Source organism: Macaca fascicularis, chromosome 18 (assembly GCF_037993035.2).
Source record: "Macaca fascicularis isolate 582-1 chromosome 18, T2T-MFA8v1.1".
NCBI classification, from domain to species: Eukaryota; Metazoa; Chordata; class Mammalia; order Primates; family Cercopithecidae; genus Macaca; species Macaca fascicularis.
The window spans coordinates 40,282,856-40,293,920 of NC_088392.1; the positions used below are offsets into that span (position 1 = coordinate 40,282,856).

Below are 11,065 nucleotides of genomic sequence, written 5' to 3' on the forward strand. Positions count from 1 at the left end.
GGCTGCAGTGAGCACTGCTGCAATCCAACGTGGGTAAGACAGAACAAGACCCTGTTTCAAAAAAAATGTTTCATTATCCCAAAAGGAATTTGCAATGGTTTTCTTTAGAGAATAATCCAGTGTGTGAGTATACCAGTTGGTCATCCCCAGTTGGAAATGGCTCCATTGAGCATTGCCTTTGAGTGTCATGACAGCAATCAGGCTCAGGTTTTTAAATTTTTTAGGTTGATACTCAGGGTTTTGTTTTCGCTGTTAAACGATGCTACTGTGAACCTTTGTGTGCAGATTTTTGTGTTTTCATTTCTCGAGTATATACTAGAGTGGAATTGATAATAAGGTTACCTGACTAAACATCTGAGGAACTTGCAAATATTTACAAAAAGGCTGCACGTTACATTTCCACCAGCGGTTTATGAGGGTCCCAGTTTCCACGCATCATCGCCAACACGTACTGACCTCCTAGTGAGTGTCAGTACTTCCGTTTATAAAGTGATATAACTGCTTTTAAGCAACTGATGTTTGCAAAGTTGGCCTTAGTTAATGTTCGTTTGCTCTGCCCTTGAATTTAAAAAGCGAGCAAAACTAATAGCTTATTCAGTTGCCTCTGAACGGCCTAGCTGCCACCTTCCCTGTGGGTGCCGCGCCATTTGCACGGGCGTCATCCTTTACCGAGGTAGCGTTCTGAATTTCAATCCTGCGTTCTGGGTCACGGAGTAGTCAGGTCAGGCTTTCTTCCCGGAGCGGAGCTTTCAGTTGGGTACCTGGGAGATGCAGGACTTGCGCGTTACCTGCAGGACGCAGAGCCGGAAGTCCTGCCCCATCCCCATGGGCAACACTGCTGCGTGCCGTGAGCCCCGGAGCTGACGCAGGCGCGCCTTTGTCGTCCCCCTTGAGGGCGCCCATTGGCTCGGCTGCGGCTCGTCCCTCCCTCCGGAAGTGCGGACATTGTCAGCTGCGTTTCCGCGGTCTCGGGTGAGTGTGTACCGGCTAGCGGCCTGGGTTGGGCTTTGTAGCTGCTCCGCAGGCCCAGCCCGGGCCGCGCTCGCAGAGTCCTAGCCAGTGCGCGGCCTCCTGCCTCCTCCCTCCTCGGCGGTCGCGGCCCGCCGGCCTCCGCGGTGCCCGCCTTCTCTCTCAGGGTACCTTCCTTCCGCACGCGCGCTCCGCCGTCCTCCCCTCCCCGTGTGTTCCTTGTCCACCACCGACGCCCTCGGGGCTTGGATTTGCCTCTCCGATGGTTTATACTGATTTTGTTCTTTTCCGTGGCCAAGTATCGGTTTCACATCCCTTCTGTTACCTTCACCATTAGGCCTCTATTCCCTCTTTTCAGTCATTGTCATTGACTCAACCTGTCCCCGCTCCCTCTGTCTCCACTAAGATTACATGCTCTACTGGATGATTTGGAGGAAGGTGGCTTTCCCTGTGTTGCCTGACCTATTTCGGATGGAGCCTCAGACTTTAACTGTCTGCTCTATTGTCTGAACTTGAAGTCGAGTGAAAGAAGATTCCTGTGCAACAGCTTTAATCCATTTTGCTCGCTTCGTTGGCTTGGAGCGAATAATTAATAATATCTCCTAGCCACCTTCTAGACTTTTCTGACCCAGTTTCCACATGTGTGAAGTAAAATATCTTACCGAAGAATTATGAAGATTAAAAGATAAGATACAAGTAGGCTTCATTCTGAAGAGAGCTAAAAAGTCTCTTAAAAGCCATAATTGTGGAATAAGTGATTAGTAGTATTTGTTCTCGAGAGTTTATGTACGCCATGCTGTGTGCGAACTTACTTAAAACACAATTGCAGAAGTAAAAATGAATCTTTTTGATGGAGGGCCTGTCGGTCACTAAACCATTACTGGTAACATTACCAGTTGTTTTGAAGGGGTTTAGTTGGTTTGGAAAGTTTGGTAAAAACAAGACCATTGTGTTTTTGGAAGAGGAAAAGGCAAGAGCATTGAGGAAAACCAGAACTGGAAATAATGATCTTAGCCAGCTCTAGTTACCAGTTACCCTCTGTGAGAACTTTGGACAGGTTACAACTTTTTTTTTTCAATCTTGAGACAGGGCTGGAGTGCAGTGGGCCATCATAGCTCACGGCAGCTGCTTCTTTCCCGGCACAAGCAGTTCTCCTTCCTCAGCTCCACAAGTAGCTGGGACTGCAGGCGCGTGCCACCACTCCTGGCTAATTATTTAAAAAAAAAAAATTAGGCCGGGATCCGGTAATCCCAGCACTTTGGGAGGCCTAAGTGGGAGGATCACTTGAGCTCAGGACTTGAAGATCAGCATATGCAACACAGTGAGACCTCATCTCTACTAAAAATTAAAAAATTAGTCGGGCATAGTGGCGGGGGCCTGTGGTCCTACCTACTCAGGAGGCCGAGGAAGGGGGATGGCTTGAGTCCGAGAAGTCATGGCTGCAGTGAACTCTGAACACAAGTGGTATGTTTGAGCCACTGCGCTTTAGCCTGAGCAACAGAGCAAGACCCTGTCTCAAAAAAATAAAAATCAATTGCCTTTTTTTTTTCTGAGACAGAGTTTTGCTCTTCTCACACAGGCTGAAGTGCAATGGCACGATCTCTGCTGACTGCAACCTCCGCCTCCCAGGTTTAAGCAATTCTCCTGCCTCAGCCTCCCCAGTAGCTGGGATTGCAGGCGCCCACCATCACACCTGGCTAATTTTTGTATTTTTAGTAGAGACGGGGTTTCGTCATGTTGGCCAGGCTGGTTTCAAACTCCTGACCTCAGGTGATCTGCCCGCCTCAGCCTCCCGAGGGGCTGGGATTACAGGCGTGAGCCACCGCACCCAACCTCAATTTACATTCTTGTTTATAGCTCTTGCTTGTAATTCATTTCAAAGACACATTCAGATTGGATTATCTATACCACTGTTTACCTGTGTTGTGAATAATTTTAAAATGCCTTAGCATAGTGATGGTGCTGACTCATTTGCCAGCAGATGCTATGTAATTTGCAATATTTTGAAAATCTTTTTTTTTTTTTTGAGACGGAGTTTTGCTCTGTCACTCAGGCTGGAGTGCAGTGGCGCGATCTTGGCTTACTGCAACCTCCATCTCCTGGTTTCAAGCAATACTAGGTGACTAGGCCTCCAGAGTATCTGGGATTACAGGCACCCACCACCTCGCCCGGCTAATTTTTGTATTTTTAGTAAAGACGGGATTTCACCATTGTTGGCCAGTCTGGTCTCGAACTCCTGACCTCAAGTGATCCACCTGCTTTGGCTTCCCAAAGTGCTGGGATTACAGACCTGAGCCACCACTCCCGGCCTGAAAATAAGAAATCTTAACATGGTAAATTATCAGCCTTATGCACTGTTCGAAAGCTTCTTTCTTTCTTTTTAAGACCCTCTATCCTATTCTAGGAGATTAAAAAGTCTTGTAAATTTAAGAGGTCATTTGGTGTAATAATATATTATGGAACAAGTATTGGTTCTTCTTCAAGAAATTGCTGATTTTGAGAAGCTCCCACACGATTTCTAATCATTTAGGAAATACATGGTGTTAGTTAGTTTTGAGACAAAGTCTTGCACTGTTGCCCAGGCTGGAGTGCAGTGGCATGATTGTAGCTCTCTGCAGCCTTGAACTTCTGGGTTCAAGTGATCCTCCTGAGCCTGGCATAGTGGCTTACACCTGTAATCTGAGCAACCCAGAACACTGAGGCAGGAGGATCACTTGAGGCCAGGAGTTTGAGACCAGCCTTGGCGACACAGTAAGACCCCATCTCTAAAAGAATTTTCTAAAATTAGCCAGGCATTGTGGCTAATTACTTAGGCTCAGAAGTTCAGGGTTGCAGTGATGATTGTGCTATTGCATTCCAGCCTGGGTGACAGTGCAAGACCTTGTCTCAAAACAAATTAACACCATTAATTTCCTTGATGATTAGAAATTATGTTGGAACTTCTTAAAATCAACAAACTCGGGAGGCTGAGGTGGGAGGATCACTTGAGCAGAGGCTGAGGTGGGAGGATCTCTTGAGCCCAGGCTGCAGTAAGCCACAATGGTGCCACTGCAGTCCAGCCTGGGCAACAGAGTGAGAAGGGTCTTAAAAAACAACAACAACAAAGAAGCAATCTTCCCACCTTCATCTTTCAAGTAGCTAGGATTACAGCCATGTACCAACAAGGTCAGCATGGGTGTTTTTTGGAAATAGATAATTTACTTAGAACATACGATAATACTAAATAAATTTGTTTTGTTTTGTTTTGTTTGAGACGGAGTCTCGCTTTGTCGCCCAGGCTGGAGTGCAGTGGCGCGATCTCGGCTCATTGCATCCTCCAACTCCTGGGTTCAAGTGATTCTCCTGCCTCAGCCCCCCAAGTAGCTGGGACTACAGGTGCCCGCCACCACGCCCCGCTAAATTTTGTATTTTTAGTAGAGACACGGTTTCACTATGTTAGTCAGGCTGGTCTTGAACTCCTGACGTCATGATCTGCTCACCTCAGCCTCCCAAACTGCTGGGACTACAGGCATGAGCCACCGCACTCAGTCAGTAAAATTTTTTTTTATTACTTGATATACCTTAAATTATGTTCTTAAAAATAAAAGCAAAATATATCAAAGGAGAGTTGTTGCCTGGGAAAGGCCAGCTGATTTGCAGCCTAGAGGTCTTGCAAAGTAATGTCTTGTTAAGTTTCGTATTGCAAGATTTACCATCAGCGTTGTAGGTTTGGCTAATTGATATTGTCAGTCCCCGAAGATTAGGACTTGGGAGTTAATTCACGCAATGTCCACTCCACACTGAAATGGAATATAAGTCATAATACTGAGTTTAATGTTTCTGTTTCTTTTTTTTTTTTTTCTGAGATAGAGTTTCACTCTTGTTGCCCAGGCTGGAGTGCGATGGCACAATCTCGGCTCACTGCAACCTCTGCCTCCCGGGTTCAAGTGATTCTCCTGCCTCAGCCTCCTGAGTAGCTGGGATTACAGGCATGCACCGCCACACCTGGCTAATTTTGTATTTTTAGTAGAGACGGGGTTTTACCATGTTAGTTAGGCTGGTTTCAAACTCCCGACCTCAGGTGATCTGGCCACCTCAGCCTCCCAAAGTGCTGGGATTATAGGCGTGAGCTGCCATGCCCGACCCATTTTTAAAACTCTAAATAGAGATAGTAGCAAAGGCACCCAACCTCACTGATTGTTTTGAGGATTAAATGAGTTGATATATGTAAACTGCCTAGCACCTACTAAATGTTGTTGTCTTTCCTGTATCATCAAATTCATAATTAGGGAGCAGCGATTGGAAGTTTGGAGGCAGGCACCTCATTATTATTTCCATGCCTACCACCTATTATTTCTTTATTTTGAGATGGAGTCTTGCTCTGTCACCCAGGCTGGAGTGTAGTGTTGGGATCTCGGCTCACTGCAGCTTCTGCCTCCCAGGTTCAAGCAACTCTCTTGCCTCAGCCTCTTGTGTAGCTGGGATTACAGGCGCACGCCACTATGCCCGGTTGATTTTTGTATTGTTAGGAGACACAGGGTTTCACCATGTTGGCCAGGCTGGTCTCAAACTCCTGACCCCATGATCCGCCCGCCTCAGCCTCCCAAAGTGCTGGGATTACAGGCATGAGCCACTGCACCTGGCCTATTTCTTTACCTTGTAGATAGTAGCTTTTTATTTTGCACTTATGTAGCTGGGACCATAGGAGTACGCCACCATGCCCAGCTAATTTTTTGATCTTGTAGAGGCAGGATCTCACTCTGTTGTGCAAGTTGGTTTCGAACTCCTGGGCTCAAGCTATCCTCTTGCCTCCCAAAGTGCTGGGATTACAGGCGTGAGCCACCACATCTGTACCCTTTCAGATATCTTAATTTTGGTAAATTCCTTCAGTTACTAATCTGTGATGAACTGATTTTTTTTTTCATATATATCAACAGTTGAAGAGCTCAAGCTCGGGAAAATGGTGTGCATTCCTTGTATCGTCATTCCAGTTCTGCTCTGGATCTACAAAAAATTCCTGGAGCCATACATATACCCTCTGATTTCCCCCTTCGTTAGCCGTATATGGCCTAAGAAAGCAATACAAGAATCCAACGATCCAAACAAAGGCAAAGTGGACTGTAAGGTAAGAACATTCACATGTCTTGAATTATGAGCAGTGAACAGGGGTGGTACTTGGGTGAAACACTTAGATTTTGGAAAGACAAGTTTTAGAACCAGAAGCTTCAATAGTTTGTCTAACATTTGGCTTAAATTAAAGTTTTAAAGTAGGCCTCTGATTAATGCATTTGTCCTTTGGCCAAAATGATAACCAGTATTTCCTGACTGATAAGTGTGATAGTAAATAGCTAATGGATGAGGAGAGATTATACGAATACAATCCAGTTTCACCGATTGATGACTTTGGTAAGAGATTAGAAGGATCATGGAGATTTAAAAAAAAATTTTTTTTAAATGAGTGGACAACTCTGTTGTCTTTAGAATTGGTGCTTTTTTAGATTCAACTTTGTACTCAGCTGCACTAATTTAGCCACCCTGCCCATTTCTGGAAACAAAATATTTTCACTCTGGAGCTTGTTGTCTGTCTTTAAAGACAATGTTTCTTCAGCCTGGCGCAGTAGCTCACACCTGTAATCCCAGCACTTTGGGAGGTCAAGATGGGTTCATCACCTGAGGTCAGGAGTTCAAGACCAGCCTGGCCAACATGGTGAAATCCCATTTGTACTAAAAATACCAAAATGAGTGAGGCGCGGTGGTGGGCGCCCGTAATCTCAGCTACTCAGGAGGCTAGGTGGGAGAATCGCTTGAACCTGGGCAGCAGAGGTTGCAGTGAGCTGAGATCATATCACTGCACTCTAGGCTGGGTGACAGGAATGAAACTCCATCTCAAAAAAAAAAAAAAAGAGAATGTCTCTTAGTATCTTTTTGTTGTAATAATTTCTTTTTTTTGTTTTGTTTTGTTTTGTTTTTGAGATGGAGTCTCGCTCTGTCACCAGGCTAGAGTGCAGTGGCACAATCTCGGCTCACCACAACCTCTACCTCCCAGGTTCAAGTGATTATCCTGCCTCAGCCTCCTGAGTAGCTGGGATTACAGGCACGTGCCACCACACTCAGCTAATTTTTGTATTTTTAGTAGAGACGGGGTTTCACCATGTTGGCCAGGATGGTCTCGATCTCCTGACTTGGTGATCCGTCTGCCTCAGCCTCCCAAAGTGCTGGGATTACTGGCATAAGCCACCACACCCGGCTTGTTATAATGATTTCTAAAATGCTTTTTCGTTTTAGGGTGCAGACATGAATGGATTACCAACAAAAGGACCAACAGAAATCTCTGATAAAAAGAAAGACTAAAGCAGTTTTCCTAAAGGACCTCATCATTTAAAAAATGGACCTGATAATATGAAACATCTTCCTTGTAACTGTCTCTGACCTTTTTATCTGAGACCGGAATTCAGGATAGGAGTCTAGATATTTACCTGATACTAATCAGGAAATACATGATATCTGTATTTAAAATGTAGTTAGTTATATTTAATGACCTCATTCCTAAGTTCCTTTTTCATTCATGTAGCTTTCATTTGTTATTGCTGTTTGAATAATATGATTAAATAGAAGGTTTGTGCCAGTAGACATTATGTTACTAAATCAGCACTTTAAAATACTTGGTTCTCTATCTAATTCATAGGAATTTGACTGCTGTTTGCTCTACTTTCTTTGGGCTCTTCTAATTTGAGTGGAGTACAATTTTATTGTGAAACAGTCCAGTGAAACTGCAGGGAAATGCAGGTAGAATCTTGGGAGGTAATAATGATGTGAAACATAAAGATATTATAATTACTGTCCAACACAGTGGAGCAGCTTGTCCACAAATGTAGTAATTACTATTTATTGCTCTAAGGAAGATAAAAAAAGATAGGGAAAAAGGGGAAACTTCTTTGAAAAATGAAACATCTTTTACATAAATGTCTAATGTAATTATAAAATGTTAATCCTTACTGCATTTCTTCTGTTCCTACAAATGTATTAAACATTCAGTTTAACTGGTAATTCTTTTTCTTTTAAAGTCTATTTAAATATTCAAAAGGGAAATTTTTCACTATGTCAGAAGGCAGAATTTGGATGTTGTGATGGGATCTGTGTGGTGGTGGGACAACAGTTACCATTGTTGCCTAAGAAGACACTCCAAAATTCAGTGGTTTTCAGCAGCAGTGACTCGACTGGGCAGTTCTGTGCTGTTCTGGGCTCACTCATATGGCTGGCTGGGCCTGGGTCTGGACCTGGGCACTATGTGATTTTTATCTTGGGCTTTGAAAACTCAGTGTAGGGACCTGTAAATATTCAAAGAGGATGAGATGCATCCTTATCTATATTTTTTGTTCCCTCTGAAGCTGGGAAAGATTAAAAGGGACTCCTGCCCTTGGGTACCCAGTGGAGTCCGGGTCCTAACTCAGGCTCTGTTAAGTTCTGTGTCTGGTCAAGTCACTGACTTACCTTGGACTTTATTTGATATAAATCATATAAATCAGCAGGTCTTAGCTTTTATGTCCAAAGCCACCTGAGGGATAAGATAAATTCTCATTAGCAAATACACTTTTTTAAGGTATAAATGGTATTATAAAAATAACAGGTATGTATAGTAAAACAATGCAAGAGCATCCTAAATGAAAAGCGAATGTTTTTTCTCAACTCTCATTCCCTTATTCCAGCTCCACAGAGGTAATCAATTGTTTTTTTTCGTCGTATGGTTTGTTTTTGTTAGACAGCAGCCTTTTCCTGAACACTGTTTCTCCTTGTGGTGCAAGGCTAACTCATAGGCAGTGCGTCCAGAGTCTGCCCCAGTTTGTTTTGTGTGTAACCTTCTAACAACTTTTTGAAAATTAATTTATTCCTAAATACACACATCATTTTTATTTATTTATTTATTTTTGAGACAGGATCTCACTCTGTCACTCAAGCTGGACTGCGACAGCATGATCACAGCTCCCTACAGCCTTGACCTCTGGTCCTGAAGTGATCCTCTCACCTTAGCCTCTCAAGTAGCTGGGACTACAGTGGCACACCACCACACCCAGCTAATGTTTTTTTGTATTCTTTTGTAGAGACAGGGTTTTGTCATATTGCCTGGACTGATCTCGAACTCCTGGGCTCAAGTGATCCTCCACTTGGGCCTCCCAAAGTGCTGGGATTACAGGCATGAGCTACTGCACCTGGCCCACACATCTTTTTTTTTTTTTTGAGCTGGAATCTCGCTCTGTTGTCCAGGCTGGAGTACAGTGGCGCGATCTCGGCTCACTGCAAGCCCCGCCTGTCGGGTTCACGTCACACCATTCTCCTGCCTCAGCCTCCTGAGCAGCTGGGACTACAGGCGCCCGCCACCATGCCCAGATCATTTTTTGTATTTTTAGTAGAGATGGGGTGTCAGCGTGTTAGCCAGGATGGTCTTGATCTCCTGACCTTGTGATCCGCCCACCTTGGCCTCCCAGAGTGCTGGGATTACAGGTGTGAGCCACCGCGCCTGGCCCCACACATCATTTTTTAAAAAATTAGTATTACAACGTTTCTAATTGTCCCTACTTCTTTGCTCCCCAGAGGTTTTACCTATTGAGCTGTGGATTTTTAAAGTTTATCTCCATATTTATAAATAATACATATAAACATTTCATTTTTTGAGACGGGGTCTCTCACCCAGGCTTGCTGGAGTGCAGTGGCATGATCATAGCTCACTACAGCCTCCAACTCTTGGGCTCAAAATCCTCCCACCTCAGCCTCCTGAGTTGCTAGAACTAAGGTGTGTGCCACGATGTCTGGCTAATTTTTGTGTTTTCTGTAGAGATGGGGTCTTGCCCTGTTGCCCAAGCTAGTCTCAAACTCCTGGCCTCAAAGTGATCCTCTTGCCTCAGCCTCCCAAAGTGCTGGGATTACAGGCATGAGCCACTGCCTAGCTATACTGTTATTTTTTTAGCCATCAACTTTAGACATTGTTTTCTGTCATGGTTGAGATACAGCTATCTTACACTGTCTCTGCTTCTCCCACACATCCTCCCGATGTGCTTTTATACATTTTGCTTACGTTATCAGTGTGCATAGCATGAGTGTGCCAGGTGTCTTTCATTTGCCCCTCCAAGTCTCTGCTCCCCTCATCCTGCTTTTCAGCCCAAGGAAGCTGTATAGACATCAACAGGCTTACCATGCCTCTGGGTGCTGCTGGGTTTGGTCAACAGGGATCCATAGCAGGAGATAGAGGGAGGGAGGAGAATGAAGGCAGAGTGTTTATTCCCTTGGCCCTCTCTGCAAGGTCACTTCAAGCCAGCTGTTCCTCAGCCAGAAGACAGTGCACCTCGAGGAACACTCGAGGCAGCCAACTCCACCTGACTCCTTTCTTTTTCCTAACCTGTCCTTCCTCCTGCCCTTTTGGGCCCAGGGATGGTGGTATTTCTGTTACTGGTTCTGGGCTACTGCTCCCTCTCAAGAGTGCTGTCTGGCTTGCTGGGACACTGCCTGGGAGAATGAGCATGCACTGTTGCTCACTGCACAGGTTAATGCACTGTGATTGCATCCCTTTTCATATACAGGTGGTGTCTTCCTGGAGTGACCAATTTACCTTCTCTCCATACACCTGTCTTGCCTAGCTGTTGCCTAGACCTGGTGCACACTGCAGTCCTAGGGACTTGCTGTTGCCACCCTCCTGTGTTGGATGCCTTGTTTCTAGATTCCCTATCCTCTTCCTTCTTGGTTTATCCCTCATTTTTTTCTGTAGCACAGCAGTTTTCTAATTCAATACTTTTAGGAGGTTGAGTATGGATAATTTTGGAGTGTCCCCAGGATGATTCCAATTTATTTAAGCCCGTTTTCCAGAGAGCTACGGGTCTCCTAAGGCCTTTCTCATTTCTAACAAGTCTCGCTCTCTAGAAAACTGGTTCCCAGTCGTAGTTTTCATACTAGCAACATTTTAAAAGCAGGATTGGGGTGGCTAGTATGTAATTGCCAACTTTCGATTTTTCCAAGCAGGAGTATATCAAAAAGCTACAATTTATTACCAGTATTTCATAGAAGACAGTTTGATACCAAAAGAACATGGGAATAGTGGATAAAAATAGCCATTAGTTTGAATAAGCTT

The 11,065-nt window shown here is 44.5% G+C and overlaps 1 protein-coding gene across 5 annotated transcripts; it reads left to right on the forward strand.

The window, feature by feature from the left end:
- Positions 1-920: 920 nt before the first annotated feature.
- On the forward strand, positions 921-7,995 carry C18H18orf32 (chromosome 18 C18orf32 homolog). Of its 5 annotated transcripts, none has more exons than XM_045378253.3 (4): positions 948-1,136; positions 3,161-3,302; positions 5,886-6,073; positions 7,234-7,995. In XM_045378253.3, the coding sequence occupies exons 3-4, from the start codon at positions 5,909-5,911 to the stop codon at positions 7,297-7,299; spliced, it is 231 nt and encodes a 76-aa protein (XP_045234188.1). In that variant the 5' UTR covers positions 948-1,136; positions 3,161-3,302; positions 5,886-5,908; the 3' UTR covers positions 7,300-7,995. The 5 variants fall into 5 exon arrangements, with proteins under 5 accessions (XP_005586795.1, XP_045234188.1, XP_065389921.1 ...); XM_065533849.2 differs by having other exon boundaries at positions 3,166-3,302; XM_005586738.3 differs by lacking the exon at positions 3,161-3,302 and having other exon boundaries at positions 921-972.
- Positions 7,996-11,065: the final 3,070 nt, after the last annotated feature.